At 46.4% G+C, this 18,206-nt stretch overlaps 1 protein-coding gene across 4 annotated transcripts in view; it reads right to left on the bottom strand.

Annotated features, from left to right (window-relative positions):
• HIVEP1 (HIVEP zinc finger 1) overlaps positions 1 to 7,554 on the bottom strand; it is a 194,772-nt gene extending 187,218 nt beyond the window's left edge. Inside the window, exons 1-2 of one of the 4 annotated variants that reach the window (XM_063605151.1) lie at positions 7,384 to 7,554; positions 3,730 to 3,872 (exon numbers count right to left, since the gene is read on the bottom strand). In XM_063605151.1, the coding sequence (XP_063461221.1) occupies positions 3,730 to 3,769 (40 nt within the window). In that variant the 5' untranslated portion in view covers positions 3,770 to 3,872; positions 7,384 to 7,554. Of the gene's footprint in view, positions 1 to 3,729; positions 3,873 to 6,645; positions 6,804 to 6,872; positions 7,220 to 7,383 lie in introns of those variants that run through there. The other 3 variants (XM_034961444.2, XM_034961442.4, XM_034961445.3) reach the window with 3 other exon arrangements.
• Between the last annotated feature and the right edge of the window lie 10,652 nt (positions 7,555 to 18,206).

Here is an 18,206-nt window from a genome sequence, read left to right as displayed (position 1 = left end):
AAAGATACGCTCAAAAATTAATCTCAGTAGCTGATGGTTACCTGCTTACTCTAACCCCCACATCCTTCCCAGGGCTCGAGTCCTTACAGACATTGTGAGGAGAGCAGAAGTTTCTAGGTGTCACCGCTGAGCACCAACCCCTCTGTCCCTTTGCTTACTCAGGGTTTCCCAGGGGGACCTAGAGCTTCACTCCCGTCCCCCACTGCTGAGTGAGCTACACTGGCTCAGAAGCCGCCGCTTCCCTGAAGTCTTCCCTTTCCCCATCAGAAGTCCCACTGAGGTGGCTTTAGTGTGCTTACTAGAGCTAATCTATTCCAATCTTTTCTTTAGTGGCTGTGAGTTCTTAATTACCTTAGTCAAGCAACTTTCTAAACGCTCACAGACAAGTCAGACACAATTTATTCCAAGCTCTCTTTGAAAACTTTAAAAATATCTTAAAGAAGCAAGTTTTCTTATTAAAACTTTTAACTCTACATATGAAATGCAGGCTTAAATCTGAGGGCCTTTCCTGATCTGATTCCTCCTGATTCTCCTGCTCCAGTATCCTGCCTCTCTGTCTCCTTCTCATCCCTCCTGAATAGAACTTCTTATGCTCTAGAAGTAGAGAACCATTTAAAGTTGCTCAGAGTCCCCAAGTTATTTCACAACCTGCTACCCCAGGATAAAATGCACTCACTTTGCCTTGTCAGCTTCGCAGATAACTTCCCAGCCTTAAGAACCAAATCCAGGTGTTAACTTTCCTTCCCTAAATCATCATTCTGCTTCACCCCAAACTGCGCCCCCTACAATGGGGACAAAATAATGACTCCCTATCTCTGTGGAATCTCCATACTATTCATTTCTCACCATAGTACATAGTTACATGTTTACCTATCAGCTCTTCAACTCCATTCTTCTTTCGAGACCTGTGTTTTATCATTTTATCCCTATCATAAGAACATGAAGTACATGAAGGTAGTAATGAGAGGTGACACCGTGCTGTCAGCCCTCACTCGCTCTCAGCGCCTCCTCCGCCTTGGTGCCCACTCTGGCCGCGCTTGAGGAGCCCTTCAGCCCGCCGCTGCACTGTGGGATCCCCTTCCTGGGATGGCCCAGGCCAGAGCCGGCTCCCTCAGCTTGCAGGGAGGTGTGGAGGAAGAAGCGCGGGCAGGAACCGGGGCTGCGCGTGGCGCTTGTAGGCCAGCTAGAGTTCCCAGTTGGCGTGGGCTTGGCGGGCCCCGGGCAGTGAGGGGTTAGCACCCAAGCCAGCAGCCGCGAAGGGTGCGCCAGGTCCCCCAGCAGTGCCAGCCCACTGGTGCTGTGCTCGATTTCTCGCCGGGCTTCAGCTGCTTCCCCGTGGGGCAGGGCTCAGGACCTGCAGCCCGCCATGCCTAAGCACCCCCCACGCCATGGGCTCCTGCACGGCCCCAGCCTCCCCAATGAGCACTGCCCCCTGTTCCTAGGCGCCCAGTCCCATCCACCACCCAAGGGCTGAGTAGTGCAGGCACAAGGCGCAGGCAGCTCCACCTGTGGCCCCAGTGCGGGATCCACTGGATGAAGCCAGCTGGGCTCCTGAGTCTAGTGGGGACCTGGAGAAACTTTATGTCTAGCTAAGGGATTGTGAATACACCAATCGGCACTCTTTATCTAGCTCAAGGTTTGTAAATACACCAATCAGCACTCTCTATCTAGCTAATCTAGTGGGGACCTGGAGAACTTTTGTGTCTAGCTCAGGGATTGTAAACACACCAATCAGCACCCTGTCAAAATGGACCAATCAGCTCTCTGTAAAACAGACCAATTGGCTCTCTGTAAAACGGACCAATCAGCAGGATGTGGGTGGGGCCAGACAAGAGAATAAAAGCAGGCTGCCTGAGGCAACAGTTGCAACTGCTTGGGTCCCCTTGCAGGCTGTGGAAGCTTTGTTGTTGTGCTCTTTGCAATAAATCTTGCTACTGCTTGCTCTTTGAGTCTGTACTGCCTTTATGAGCTATAAAACTCACCGCAAAGGTGTGCAGCTTCACTCCTGAACCAGCGAGACCACGAACCTACCAGAAGAAAGAAACTCCAAACACATCTGAACATCAGAAGGAACAACCTGTGGACACGCTACCTTTAAGAGCTATAACACTCACGGCGAGGGCCTGTGGCTTCATTCTTGAAGTCAGTGAGACCAAGAACCCACCAATTCCAGACACAGTAACAAACGTGCTGAGTTGAACATTTATTTGATACAGAAAGGAAAAGAGCCTATGGCCTGTAAATCTGTGTTTCTCAGGATAGTCATTTTATCTAGAATGTTATGAACATATATTTTAAATATGAAAAATGTTTAATATTTATGGCCTAATAAATAACACCTTCAGATGAATCGTGCACTCGTTCCTTCAACAAATATTTGGGCTGCCATTAGCTGCCAGGAACTGTGCTGGGCTAGGGCTGCTGCTCATCTGTATGCTGCACTTGTGCAAACTAGAACAGGGTGCCCTCCCTGGACAGATAAAGCAGGGCCCATGTCTCCAAATGCCCACCTCAGCTGGTACCCTTGGGTCTGGAGGCTTTTCCTACAGTAACAAATGAGAGTGAGTCTCTAGGGAGTTCAGATTCTAGTGAGGGGGACAGGCAAACACATTCAATTTTCAACGTTTTCTATGTGACTATAAAAAATCATATTTCCACACACCACACTTGTTCTCATGTAAATCTCCACCTCATTGAACACTGGTTACTACAATCATCAATTTGAACTTGGGCTGAGGCATCCACCTGAGGCAACAGAGATTTCTAGACAGGAAACAAGCACTATTTCCAGATTCACGGAGGCCATAAAATTGACTGCATTTTCAAAGATCACCTTATGGTGACTAGCCAAATTGATTTTACCAAAAAACATTTCAAATTAATCTATTTGATTTTTAAGTCACTTCTCCCCTACATATGCTTTAGAATTTTTTTTCTGTAATGGTAAATATTTCATAAAACACCATAGTCAGTTTGGAATTATTTGCTTTAATAGTTCTTGTTTTTAACACTACTACATTCTTATCTCCTGAAGTTTAATATAAAAGATAATTGCTATTCACCATTGATATAACACATGAGAACAATACAAATCTTTTTAAACAATAAGCTAGAATACACTTACTTTTCTACTATTAAAAGTATTCGCGGTTGGTGGAAAACACACACTTTTCTGTCTTTGCATGAAATGTGTATCATATATATATTTGTGACCCACTGCTTCTTCGTGGAAAATAACTCAGTTTGCCTCTGACTTCTGCAAGTAATGGTCTGAGTGAATGCCTACAATTCTCTTCACTTATCTCGTTAATCTAACTGATGGAGTGGTACAAAAATAAACCTCAAAAGAACTATGGAGGAAGAGTGAAAAAAAACATAAAATTCTTAATGATCCAGTTGGCAAAGAATATTTAACCATTACTTTCAGATTCCTTGACCCAAATATGGTTCCTATTAACAAATAGCAACTTTCAGCCTTTAATACCCCATCTAATGGTTTGGAAGGAATGCACTGTAATTTTGTCAAATTCAATTCATTCATTCAACAGATATTTATTAAGTATCTCCTGAGAGACAGGAATTGTGCAGGACTGCTGGAAATGAGCAAGAGAAATAGCACTCGTCACCAGGCAGGGTCAACATCTAACAAACGGCCATTCCTGTCACCAAAGAGATACTTTGTTAAAAGATTTACAGCAAGCCTTACTTCTACTTAATGCAATGCTTTACCTCTTAGATTTCTGGGATGAATTTGTTTAGTTCGAGGCATCTTCTTTGACTCAGGGCCTTCTTTTTCTTCTTAAAAACTGCAGATAAAGCAAGCCACCAAAAGGCAGCTCCATAAACTCAACATACATCAATTAATCCATGTGCTGAAAAAGAAAAAAACGGAGAAGCACATTTTACTACCTTCAGAGGAGAAAGATACTTTAGAAGTTACTGCCTAGCAGAGCACTAACCTAAACTCAAGAAAAAGTAACCAAGCTGGGCACCACTGCAAAAGATTACTAACTTTTAATTAAACAGAGGTCATTTTATCAGTATCGGGACTTCTCATTAAGAAAACAGAAAAAAACCACCATATCTTTATCAGACAAGAGTAAAAAAACTCACTTTGTGTTTTAAAACGACAATACCAGGAACAAGTAAAGTATCGCATCAGGCTACAAAAGGATTATGTTAGGCATGTATAGTAAATCTGCCCATTCATAGGGGCAGGGACAATGTCTTGTTCATCTTGTTTTAGAGTTAACTCAGTTAATACAAGGGGTTGCTACTGTGGCTGCTCCAGTTATTCCAGACCTCTAGCTTCATGGTAGGACCACACTTTCTGCCTCCCTGTGTTTCCCAGGAACGTGTGAGGAGCTGTAGCTAACGACCTGTGAGCGGATGAGACTTCACTTCCAGGCTGGAGCATTTAGTTATTACCACAGCATGATCCTCCAGAGCTCTTCTCTCTCTGCCATGGGATCAGCACTGCTCCAGACAGCAAATCTGACACCACCACAAAGTCAGCTCTGGCTAACCCACGTGATCACACAGCATACGCCAGAAACACCTTTTTGTTTGCTTAAATAAGTGAGGTTTGAGAGTTATTTGTTACTGCAGCACAACCTAGCCTGTCCTGACTTACACATTTTAAAACACAGTGATCTGAAATACAATAGGCCAAGATAAGAATGACCCAAAACCGAATCACCTATCTCCCCAAATCAGTCACCTCAGACTCTTCCACAAGATTCTCAAGGATCTTAAAGCTGAAATTTTAACTTACTGCAAGAAAACTGAGAAGCAAAGCCCACTGTCACTGTTAAACATGAAACAATGTTTAGTCATTAAGCAAAGACACAAGAATAGAACAGTAAGGAAGCCTTAAAGCTTTTGTTATTAGTGGTACTGTAGAAGACAAAAGAACACTTATGAGCACCTACTATGTGCCTGTGTACTTTCTACACATTCCCTAATTTAATCTGTTAACTAAGAAGGTAGCTATCATTTATTCATTTTACAGATTTAAAAAAAAGGTACCTATCATTTATTCATTTTACAGATTAAAAAAAATTGGATAAGTAACTTGTCCAAGATCAACAACTAAAGAATGTGGTACTGCATGACTCAGTTATATCCAGTGCTTATTTTGTGGAGCTGATAACATCTACTTTCAGGATTTCTTTCAAGAGGCGCAGCAAGTCATGACGACTTATCTTGGTGTCAAACCGGAGTGGGTTCAAAGCCAGACTTTACCCCTTACTGTGTGGCCTTGTTCAGGTTACTTAACCTCTCTGAAGATCAGATTTCCCAACTGTAAAATTAGGAAATATTATCCACATCAGAAGGTTGTTATAAGGACTAAACTAAACATTGTAGACGCTTTGCCTGTCACACAAAAACGCTGAACTATTAATTCTCCTTAAGAAAGCCTATATGGGAAGGAATGTGTCTAACATCCCAGTATAAGGTTTTAGAAATTTATGGTTTCATTACAGCAAAGAAACAGAAGGTAAAGAAGGCCACGATTAACTTCAGTATTTTATCCCTGATCTGGCTGTATGTCAGTTCAGCACAAAATTATTTGCAATTTTTAACTACATGGTAAAATAATACAAAAAAATATGATGGTCTAAGTATTTCATCTAGCATTGTGCTAAGTGATCTATAAAAGATAGGGTTTCTCGGCTCCTTGCTCTAAAGAAACATCCACTATCTAATTCAGGAAGGTTCTGATTCAATAAAGAATTGAGACACAGCTGAACCAAATAAATTGCATGAATGCTTAACTACGTTTGTTGTTAAACTTAAAGCTTTTAAATGGTAACGATATTTGGAAGTTTTTAAAGCGTGAACTCTGACTGTAATCCAATCATGTGATCCCACGGGATCCGGAGCATAAATGTAAAATATGCACATTCCCTGTCCGTAAAGGCTTTCTGCTACCCCGTTCATTGCCTACCCACTGTCCCTAGCTGTCCATCCCATATTTAAATCCTTGTGGGGGGAAGTGGGTATTTCCAAAGACAGCAGCATTGTAGCGACTAGGACGAGTGATAAACCGTTCCTTTACGGGAAAGAAATAAATACTACATGGAGCAAAAACATGACACGATCAAAAAGCGTAAAGACAGTTGCAAGGAGAAAAAACATGAATGAATGTGGAGGGCGGAGCCTGGGAAAACCCCTCTGCAACGCTGCACTGAACAAAGCGCTTCGCATGCCAGGAGGAGGGGGGAATGGAAGTGCCAGCTCAGGAAGGAGCCTGGAGTGGATGCAGAGAGCTGAGGAGGAGGAGGACGAGATGAGGCGAGCGCGGCAGCCCTGAGACTCCTCCTCGCCGCCTGCTCCGCCGCCGCCCCCTCCCCTCTCCAGCCAGCAACTCCTTCCCGAGCCCGACCCCAAGGCGAGCCCGAGCCGACCCGCACCCCAACCCACCGCCCCCTTCCCAACTGCAGCTGGCGCGCACTCCCAACCCGGAAAGAAACTACCCAGGTGGCCGGGAGTAAACAGGCACTTAGAGCAAAGAACGAAAGGGAAAGAAAGCCACAAAGCCGGGAGGTTGGGATGCCGAGGCCTGGTCTCCTTCACCCCCCACCCTCTTGCAAAATGCGTCTGCGGCTGGAAGGCGGCTGGGGAGGCTGGGTCCCTCTGTACCTGCTCGGCTCGCGCGCGGCGAGGGCGCCCAGAAGTGCCAAGTGTCTCCCGCACGCAGCCATCCCCTCTGCAAGGTCGGCGGTTGCACACACACACACGCACACACACACACACACGCGCGCCCGCACGCCCCCCGCCCGCCGAAGGGATGTGCTCCTGCCCCCCCCCCGCTCCGCCCCGCCGCCCTCCCCAGCTGCAGCGCCCCCGCCGCGGAGCCCGCGCCGAACCTGCTGCCAGGACGCCCGGCGGAGCCGCTGCCGCTGCAGCCGGCCCTGGAGCTGCGCTGCTGATGGCGGCGGCCGCGGCTTGGGATCTCCGCGACCCCCGCGCGGCGGCGGCGGCGGCGCCTGGGATCCCTCCTTCACTTGACAACCCCAAACACAAACATAACCTCCTCCGGCGGCCGCCGCTCCCCGGTCCCCCGCTCCGTCCGCCACCCTGCCGCCGCCCAGCAGCCGCCACGCTGAAGGCCGGCGACTGGCGCTCACACCACCCAGCACTGAAATATTAAACAGGGGAGCGGGCCGGGGGGCGGGGGGGGAGCGCGGGGCGCGCGGGCGGGGGCCGCAGCCGCCGGGCGGAGGAGGCGGCGAAGCTCGCAGGCGCCCGGAGCCACGGCATGATCGCGGCCGCCAGGGAGCCGGGCAGCCGGGCTGGGGGGCGCGCGCCGCGGCGGGGCGGGCGGGCAGACCCTGGGGCCGCGGGGCCCGGGGCGCGAAGGACGGGCGCGGGCTTTACCTCTCCCCCGGGGCAGAGTAGGGCACGTTTAGCGTCTTTGGGGCCGGCGGGAGGAACGCGGGCCGGGCGGCGCGGGGGAGGCAGGGCGAAGGTCGGAGGCTTTCCCGCGGGTGGGCGGGGCGGCAGGGGATCCCCGGGGGCGGGAGGAGGGGAGGCCGCGGGCGGCGACGCGTGGGCGGGGGAGGGGGCGTCCCCGCGGGGGCTGGGGTTGAGGCCGGGGCGAGGGGCGGGGGACGCCCAGGCGCCGGGGCCCAGCTGGGCCGGCGCGGCCGCCAGCTCTGACCGGGTGTAGGGACTGGATGGGCGCCCGGCCCGGCACGAACCCGGAGCCAGTGCCCCGGGTCTCCCCGGCGGGGCGGGCCCCAGACCGCGCCGGCCCCGCCACCTACCCGCCGCTTCGCCCCTCCCCGCCCCGCCCGGCCGAGCCGCCGCAGGGACGGGAGGGGGACGCGGGAGGAGGTGGCAGCGCAGCCCGGGGGGGAGGGGCGGGGTTAGGGACGCGGGGGGCGGGAGCCCGGGGTCGCGACGCCTGGGGAACCAGCACCCGGCGGGGGCGGAGAGGCGGGCCCGGCCAGTCACGCGGCCCCGGGAAGGCCTGGCCGGGTCGCTCAGTTGGGGGCGGTTGGTCCGGGAAGAGGGACGGGACGGGCGGGGCCGTAGTTTCTCTTTACCGTCTCTTTACTTTCTACAGCAGGATGTGGGCCGGCCGCTGACGTCATGGGGTCTCCCGGCCCCGCCCCTCGCCCGGGCCGAATGGGGGAGGGGGAGAGGGAGGCGGGGAGGGGGGGGACCCCAAGGGGGTTTCCTCAGCAACGCGTAGAAGGAAGGGGAAAGTCATTGTGAAACTTGAAACTCATTAACTTTGAAAAACAACTTTTAAAAAAACGGAGGGGGCAGGGTGTTGGTTTGGAGAGTGGAAGGGGACATATTAACCCTGAACTGAAACCACTTTTTGGTGGCGGATGTTCTATTAAAAGAGCGAGGAAAGCCAAGGTTATTCCAGAGGCCGCTCCAAAGCCCCGCTGGTGCTTCCCAGTGCCGAAGCTGCGCGCGCAATTAACCCCTGCCTGCCAGCCTGACAGCTTATAGGGCCAACCCGGGAGGGGACTTCGGGGACAGAAAAGGGGGGTGCGGGGCTGGTCGTCGGACCGGGCTCCAGGGAAGAGGGGAGGAGGGCGTGAAAGGGGAAGAGGGAGTAATTAGCATGAACCAAGGTGTGACCCCGGCTGCTAGAAAGCAGTAGGGAAAGCAAGGAGTGGAAATCCATGGCAAAGCAGTGAAGAGGGGCTGGACCAGGGTAACGAAGAAGGTTTTCAGGGTTAGACCTAAAGAACGTTCGCAGTTTGGGGCACAGAAATTCCACAGGTCCACCTCAAGAAGCAAAAGTGGCTGGTTTAACGGGCCACCTCAGACTTGAGAGGAATAAGGTGAAACAAAATTGATGCAAAAAAAAAAAAATCCCTGATGAAACTAAACTGTTTTCCCCTTTTAAGGAATAAAAATGCTAAACGACCATACACCCACTAAGACAGCTGGCCATCTGTGCAAACTTGAATTGTTTTGTTCCCTTGGGCTTCCATAACGACGTCTAGGTTTTTCCTGCTGGAGTTGACCCCTAAAATTCCCCTGAGGAAATCGTACCTCTGGCTCATTTGAGCTAAGAAAAGCTCAAACCACCAGAATGGAAATGATTAAAAATGGAATACTCAGTATTGGCGAGTGTGTAGCCAAAAATAATATCATGTAAAGGGAGAAATATGCCTACTACAAAGTAAATTTGGTTATAAAAGCAAAGATCATCCAACTATGTACATGTACAATTATGTCTAGCATACTAATGCTAACCCTACGATGAAATAATGCAATTTTTATTTTCATTGTGCTATAGCCATCTCTCATTTGTGAAATGAAATGATATCCAATAGGTTGCAATCACCAAAAAAGTATATAATGTAACTTCCCAACTGGGTTATTTGAATCAAAAAGTAAACATGCATTTAACTGTGAACGTATAGCTATTAATCTGTCAGGAGAAAGGTAATGTGATAATGAGTGAAGTTTGTATCACTTTGGAAGTGAAAAATGCTAACTGAATGAATAACGTTTAACCCAATAATTGTTGAGCACAACATACTGTCAACACAATGTTTATGTAGGATTCAGCATTACTACGAACTTTGTAACAAAACATACATGCAATTTCGAATTACGATAGGTAAATTTTGACATTTCAACTATTTCCTTGAGCAGCAAACCGATATTAAACTTTTATTTGAAATATATACAATACAGAATAGTTTCCTAGTAAGTTTCTGAATTTTCTAAATGCAGTTTCTTTTCCTAATTCTGCCTACAATTCTTCCTAGATATCAGGATGCAGGGAAACCTGGCTATACTATAAAGTAGCTTCTTTAGGCTTGTTTTGTGGCAAATCCAATATATTTTCTCAAAATGTATCAAATAAACAGAGCGTGGGAAAAAAATGAAGCAGAGGGTGAATGTGGAGGGTGAATGTGAATGGTAAACTGCAGTTTCAACTGTCAAAAATCCTGGGACAATGCAGGAGCAAGTGACCATTCTCTGCCCCCAAAAAAGAGGGGGCTCCTGGAGCTCCATTTCTCTATGGTTCCATCCCCACCGTCCGCGTGAACGCTTCTGGAGCCCCCCTTGGGGAAAGTGGGGTTCGAGGGAGGATAGTGTCACTGAAAAGCTCAACACACGTTTTTCTTGGCGAACAGTTTGGAGAGGGCACAAAGTCCACCCCGGAGCCGCGTCCACTGGGCCCCGCGCCACCCTGCCCGCCCCCGCCGCTGCGTCCACGGCTCGGGTTCCCACGCGGCCGCCCGGCCGGGCCCGGCTCAGGCTCCCCCCTGGCGCGGCCCCGCGGCCCCGGCCCTCCGCCCAGCGCGCGGCCCGGCAGCGCCGCCGCCGCCGCCGCCGCCGCCACCGCCACGCGGAGATCCCGGAGGTTCCTCCCCGCCGGCCGCCGGGTCACGCCGCTCGTCCCTCCCCTCGGCCCTCCGCCCTCCGCCCTCCGCCCTCCGCGCGCGCTGGGCTTTCCCGTCCACCGGCCGAATCCCCTCCTCCTCTGGGCGACCCGGCGACAAAACCTTCCCCGCACGCCCTGCCAACTCTGCCCCACGCCCAGGCTCTTCCCAAGCCAGGCGCCAGACAAAAGAACCGAGAGAAAAACTTACCCGAACTGCAACACAAAAGTCTGATCCAAAGCTTCCTGGGTTTAACTTTTAATTTTAAAAACAAAAAAGCAGAAACCAAAAGCCTCCTAGGTTGGAAGTGGGCGTGAGAGGAAATGCTAGAGGGAGGCGCTTCATTCCCCGGGCTGCCTGTGCCCCCCTTTCTGGCCCCTGCCCGGGGCTTTGATGTTATCTAGTGCACCGCCTCCATCCGTTTCTACCTTGGGCTCTGCGCCGCCGAGAAGATAGACAGATCTTCCGCACTTCACTTGCAGGTTCTGAGAGAGGCAAGCAGGTAGTCGCGGGAAAGGACCCACGCTCCTTAGCCCCGCAGTGAGAGAGGAACATTTGCACGGGCTTCCTGTTGCTACCTGGACTGAAATGAACAATCCACCCCTCTAGTGATCCTGGAGACTTGCACCGTATGGTCTTTCCTGCTAGACGCACAGCGGGAGGCCTCCTACATTAGATGCATTTTCCCTCCACCCGTAGCACAAACTTGTAAGATGGTGGTGGAGTATGTTTCCTGAGGCTTTGTTCGGGTTTTAGATCTCCGTTTGGAAGGTAAATATTATTTCCCTTCTGAGACAGTCCTGCAGCCTTGAAGAGACAAGAATAAAAATCTAAAGGCAACAAATTCTATAACATGCTTTACATACACCATAAATTCCCTTATGGGTCAAAATATCCGCACACTTTCCCCTCACGTTATGAAAAGCTTGTAACTGTTGATTTTCTTTTGTCTGGACACTAGCAGGCACTGGATATAGTTTTTCATTAGGTTAGAAGTCTCGGGACCATCACTAACAAAACACTACAACAAAGAATTTTTTTTTAACAGATTAGTGATAAAGAAGGACGGCAGTGTGTAGCAATCAGCCTTACCTGTGCCTCCACTTTACACCAAACAGAAGCTTGTGTTCAGGCCTTGCCCTCTGGAAGATTACAAATTAATGGAGACAGGATAAACACATGGAAAAATACCTAGAGGGAAAAAAAGATATAAGAGGCTTATAAACAGAGCCAATTAAAGTTATACAGTTATTTACATGATCGCTGAGAGGCTTCTGGTTGAGTAGAGGACAGGGTGAGCAGAGTCCCATCCTGGGGGTGAGTTCTCAGTGGGATATTGAAGGAGAGAAAGTTCACGATTTGGCAGTGGTGGAAGTACAGCATTCTAGAGGAGGGAAATAACTTGAAGGTGAGAGCAAGTGAACTGTGTGTGATGGTTTTTCCACCGAGAGCAGAAAGTCTAAGCAAATGGGAAACAAGTAACACCCACGCCAGGACACTTTTGAGAGTGAAAGGGAAGGTATTAATAATTATACTCAGGGCCGGGCGCAGTGGCTCACGCTTGTAATCCCAGCACTTTGGGAGGCCGAGGAGGGCGGATCACAAGGTCAGGAGATCGAGACCATCGTGGCTAACACAGTGAAACCCTGTCTCTACTAAAAATAGAAAAATTAGCTGGGCGTGGTAACGGGCGCCTGTAGTCCCAGCTACTCGGGGGACTGAGGCAGGAGAATGGCGTGAACCCGGGAGGGGGAGCTTGCAGTGAGCCAAGATCACGCCACTGCACTCCAGCCTGGGCCACAGAGCGAGACTCCGTCTCAAAAAAAAAATTATGCTCAGATGAGAGATGTACACCTGGATTGCCCCGGGGCCATTGGGAAGGGTGGGTTCTCTCGTAATGAGCTAGGAAGACAGAATGGGCAGGCAACAGGCAACCAGAGAAGAGCCTACTCAGTCATCATTTGGAAGGAATTAAGACATGATATTACAAACAGTTGGTAGCTATTTGGAGACATCTGGCCTGAGAATGGTCTTTTTAAGGAAAGTTATTGTTACTGATGGATTTAGGATCGATATGGAGGCTGGTTACAAAAACTGCAGTAACATTAGCAGTTGTAATAATGGTAGTGGTAGTGATTAACAGCTATTGAGCGCTTACGACTTGCCGGGTTTTCCTATATGAACTCATTTAGTCCCCGCCATAAACCCACACTGTAGATGAAGAAACAGAGGCTTAGAAATGCTACATAGTCTTCCGGAAGCTACAGAGCTGGTAAATGATAGAACTATGATGGGGATCCAGAAAATATTCAGATGCTCAAAGTTTAAAGATTATATTTTGTGAAAACTAGATTTCAATAACTTTATAATATTCTACATCAATGGAGTGAATAAGAAAAGGGAATTTTTAAAAGTTTTTCAAATTTCGATGTGTCATGAAAATGATGGGCATCCTGGCATGGTGTGAGGCTTAAGGGAAAGAAGAGAAAATGTGTTTGATTGATTTTAACCATGTCCAGTTTTTAGAAGGATGATTTAATTCACATTTACGCCAGTACTGATACTGTTACCTGTAGGAGACGTGCTATTAGAGCAAACCACATCTCATTGAAAAGCCTCTCTTTCAATGGCAAGTAACGACAGTTTAATGGGTATTATTTGGTGTACTATCTGTGAAGAGGGGAAAGAAAACTAGATGTGATTGATACCTGCAGTTCCTGAAAGAATTCCTCATAAGCTATGTCACAAGTGGCATACTGAGGAACCCTAGAGGAAGAATAACATTCAATGAAAATGACCCAACCTTATCTGTGATCTAACAAGGTGGTATTTTTGTTACAGTGGGCCCTGAGCTAATACAGTGTCCCACAGTTCTAGAGGCTGGGAGTTCAAGATCAAGGCATCAGCAGGGTTGGCTTTCTCCGAGGCCTCTCTTCTTGGCTTGTAGACTGCCACCTTCTCTCTGTGTCCTCACATGGCCTTTCCCAGGTGTAGTGCTTATACAGAGAGAGGGAGCACTGGCTCTTTGGTGTCTCTTCTTTTAAGGTCGCTAATCCCATTAGATCAGGACCCCACCCTTATTACCTAATTTAACCTTAATTACCTCCTAAAGACTCTATCTCCAGATTCAGTAACATTAGGGGTTAGGGCTTCAACATATCAATTGGGATGCTGGGGGGACAATTCAGTTCATAGCAGATACCAAGAGTATATTTACATAGAATTGTAGATAGAGTTAATGCCGGCCTAGGAAAGGGGCTTGTCAGTTGCTTGAGGAGGAGCCGAAAGACTTCATTCTAGACTTTCTTATTTCCATGAAGAATTACTCCTAAATAACTCTTAAAACATTGTTGTGTAAATACTCTTTCACATTTCTAGTAAAATGGTTCTCAAACCTCCTGTGGAAAGCTGTCTTGGTGCACACCTTTATTGTGTTATAAATAAAGTGATTTTGTCGATTGCCAAAGGATTTAAGGGTTTTATTTTCCCCATTGTAATCACAATCTGAACACATGTAAATTAAACATGATATGTCCTATCTCAAGTGTGGATACCCCCTCCCCTATCCCATAGTCTCTGCCTCATCATCATTCATTAATTTCCTTTATAACATCGCACAGTCTACAATTATCTTATTGGCTTCCATGTTTATTATCTCTCAACCCTCTACTAGACTATGAGGGCCATGAGTGAAGTGGCAATGCTTTGTTCCTCTCTGTCTGTCTCCCCAGCACCTAGAACAGTGTTGAAATAAATGTGTGTTGAATGAATGTTGTAGTCTGAGGCCTGCTCACCTTCCAGTTTAGTTGCTAAGCCTTTCATATCAACTTAATTGCTTTCTTGCTTTTGCATTTTTCTTTAAACATCCTTTTTAAATGTTCTGGACTCAAAATTATTATATATAACACAGTTAAAGGGGATCTGCTCATTTTATAGACTGGGAAGCCAATATAAGGAGTCATGTGAATTAAATGACAGCATAACCAGCTGGTTCCTGGCAGAGCTTGACTAGAGAGCTCCCAGTCCATCCTCCCTCTCCCCTTCTTTCTGCTCCCAAATCCTTCCTCTTTTATGCCTTTCCTGATTCTTACCAGAAACTCCATTGCCTTTTGCTTGCTCTTAATCTTCATTCCTAGATTTTTTTTAAAAGTTTCTTTTCTGCTGTAGTTTTGATAGAGGTTCCATGGCTTAAACATGTAGTATGGATGGAAGGAAAGAAGGGAGGGAGGGAAGGAGAGAGGGAAAAAGGGAATATATGTGTATAAAATTAAGAAAACGCCAGGCACAATGGCTCACGCCTGTAATCCCAGCACTTTGGGAGGCTAAGAGGGGCCGACTGCTTGAGCCAGGAGTTTGAGACCAGCCTGGGCAACATGGGGTAACCGTGTCTCTACAAAAAATACAAAAATTAGCCAGGCATGGTGGTGTGCACCTGTAGTTCCAGCTGCTCAGGAGTCTGAGTCGGGAGGATCCTTTGAGTCTGGGAGATCAAGGTTGCAATGAGCAGTGATCGCACTACTGCACTCCAGCCTAGGCTATAGAGTGAAACCCTCCCTCCAAAAAAAATAAAAAATAAAATAAAAAATTAAGAAAAAATATGGCAGAGTAAGCGTTCAAAAAAGTGATTTATAAGAAAAGCTATGAAACATGTACTTCTGGCTTATTCAATCCACATTCCTTACCTTTTCTTTTTGAGTTGCTATAACTTTTTATTTAAAGAGGGTTAAAAATCAGGCATATTTTCAGTGACTAACAGAGAACTACTTAGTAATATTCTTCTGCCCTAGAGAGAATTCACCAGTTCCAGAGTCTCCTACTAATAAAGAGTATATATGATGCACATACAAAGAGGCAACGTCGTGACTAAAAGCATGGGCTTAAGAGCCAGCAAGCCTGGGTTGAAGCCCAGATCTGCCAGCTGCATAATTTGGGGCCATTTTTTTGACCTTCCTGTGCCTCCATTTTCTGATCTGTAAAGTAAATGTAATTGGAGTCTTCACAGAATAGCTGTGAATATTAGATGAATTGGTGTTTTGAAAGTGCTGAAGACAGTGCCTGTCACATAGTTACAACGATCTCTCAGTGTTGACCAATGCTTTATTACATGTTTCGCACTAGACTAAGTGTGCTCTACGTGTGTTATGTTTTAAACCTTGAAATAAATCTCTGAAGACTTATCCAGAGAGGACCTGACAACCAAATCTAACATGATCCTCGATGGGATCCTGGAATAGAGAGAAGACATTAATGGCAAAACTGTTGACATCCAGATAAAGTCTGCAGTGTAGTTAATAGTAATGTCAACATGTCAATTTCTTATTTTTGATAAATGTATCCTGGTAATGTAAGATGTTAACAATGAAGTAAACAGTAAGGGCATATGTACAGAGCTCTCTACAATCTTTATAAATTTTCTGTAAAGCTAGAATTATTCCAAAATAAAGTTTATTTAAAAAAAAAATAATAACCTGCTGCTACAGACACAGTTACCCATGTTTTAGTGATTAAGGAGCTCAGGCTTAGGTTAAGTACCAAGCCAAAGGTACAACTAGACCTGGCCTCACAGGGACCCTGACTGTCTGCAGAGAAGACCACATCCTAAATCCCTAGGCTACCCCACCGCCCAGTAAGCCTCAGATTTCTTTTATATTCTCATTCGTGGCAGGCTGGGATCTGGAAAAGCAGGTGTGATCTAAACACAGTTATGAAACAAACAGTGTTTTTCTTTAAGCTCCCTTTCTCTTCTTTGAGATTTAATTCCCACCCTGATGGCCTGTCTACTATAACCTGATTTCAGGTTTTAAAAAAATTGTATATGTACATATGAAAAAATACATGCACACATCTCTGTATATATTCACCTTTCCATAGTTTCAATTACCCACCATTAACCATGGTCCCAAAATATTACAGTATTTTAAGAGAGAGAGAGAGACCATATTCATATATAACTTTTATTACAGTATATTACAATTGTTCTAGTGTTATTGTTAATTTATAACTGTGCCTAATTTTTAAATTAAACTTTATCATAGCTATGTATGTATAGAAAAAAGCAGTATATATGGGCCGGGCACGGTGGCTCATGCCTGTAATCCTAGCACTTTGGGAGGCCAAGGCAGGCAGATCCCCTGAGGTCAGGAGTTCAAGACCAGCCTGGTCAACATGGTGAAACCCCATCTCTATTTAGCCCGGTGCAGTGGTGTGTGCCTGTAATCCCAGCTACTCGGGAGGCTGAGGCAGGAGAATCACTTGAACCCGGGAGGCGGAGGTTGCGTTGAACTGAGATAGCACCACTGCACTCCAGCCTGGGCGACAGAGTGAGACTTTGTCTCCAAAAAAAAAAAAAAAAACATAAATGAAAAGAAAGAAAAGAAAAAGAAATAAAAAAACAGTTTATATATATATAGGTTTCAGTAATATCTGAGGTTTCAGGCATCCACTGGGTGTCTTGAAATATATTTTATAAATGAAGCTTGAAACTATTTTATATATATATATATACACATATATATACTGAAACTACTTTGTGTATATATATATACACATACACACACATATATGCAGACACCTGTATTATATATTTATATATGTACATATATTTTAATAAGGGCTGTATTTATATGTCTATATTTATGGGATTTCAGCATCAGCAGTTGGGTATACTGGGCACATGGACCAGACTACAGGACAGTATTCCACACAGTCCTAAAGCATTTCAAATTTCCCATCTAAATCATTGATTACAAGTAACCTTTCCTTCTTGTTAATAAACTACCAACACCACAACTTCACCACCACTAGCTTTACAAGTACCTCTTTTTTTGCAAACACATCTCAATTCCCAATATCTACCTCCTACATTAACATCTGTTTCCCCAAACCTTACCAGATCTGAAACTCACCAGCTTCTGACTCTGTAAGTATGTTGCCAACATAAGAAGCTTTCTCCAGATGCCTGTTCATGGGATCAAATTTTGCAGATGAATTGTTTCTGGTAAACAACACTTAAACCACTCATTTTTCCCTTCCCTAAACTTTCTGCTATACCATTCTGTACTATTTTGTTTTTGAAAGCACACGATTAAATTTACAGTTTTGAATGTATTGGCATCTCCTTTTCATGGCAGTGCCTATTGTACCAAAATGTCTGTGGACATCAATACAAAGGAACCCACGAGTCTAGAGTCAAAGTCCAACTTGGGAAAAGTTGGAGAAAGGGCAATTGATAAAATGGACTTTCTGGAAGCTAAGGAAAATGAAAGGGACATGAATTCACAAGTGAGAGAGATGAGCCAGAGAACGGAAGATAAGAGTAAGCCGCTAATAACAGGATGATAATAGCCTATGGTGAGCTTTAACATGTTCTAAGCGCTTTTTAAATTTCAGCTGTTTTAATTTCTGCAAAAGGAGGTAGAGCTTGATTTATGGTAGATGATTGAAAATGGAACTAGCATTATAATAAGGCATCTAAATAAGGGTATCCGTGTGTGTGCGTGTGTGTGTGTGTGTGTGTGTGTGTGTAGTGCATATCAGCTAGCCAGATGGCTGTCTAACCTAAAGACAGTGTAGATGTTACTTGTAAGTTTTTTGTGCTAATAATGGGTTATGCACATGAGGTTTGGTAATTATAAAAAATATTGATGCAAGCAGGAAATCTTGGCACGGCGGCAGTGTGTAGTTCTCAGAGCAGGAGTAACAGGACACACACATTTGTCTTCGGCTTGCTACTCATACAACTGTCGTTTCCAACTGTTGTGGAACCTTCTGGTTGCAAAATTCCATCCCTCACATAGTAACAAGAGAGTCAAAACAGTCCCTCCCTCCAGAGCTTTG

The sequence above is a fragment of the Pan paniscus genome, chromosome 5, assembly GCF_029289425.2.
Source record: "Pan paniscus chromosome 5, NHGRI_mPanPan1-v2.0_pri, whole genome shotgun sequence".
NCBI classification, from domain to species: domain Eukaryota; kingdom Metazoa; phylum Chordata; class Mammalia; order Primates; family Hominidae; genus Pan; species Pan paniscus.
This window is presented reverse-complemented; position numbering and strand designations above follow the sequence as displayed.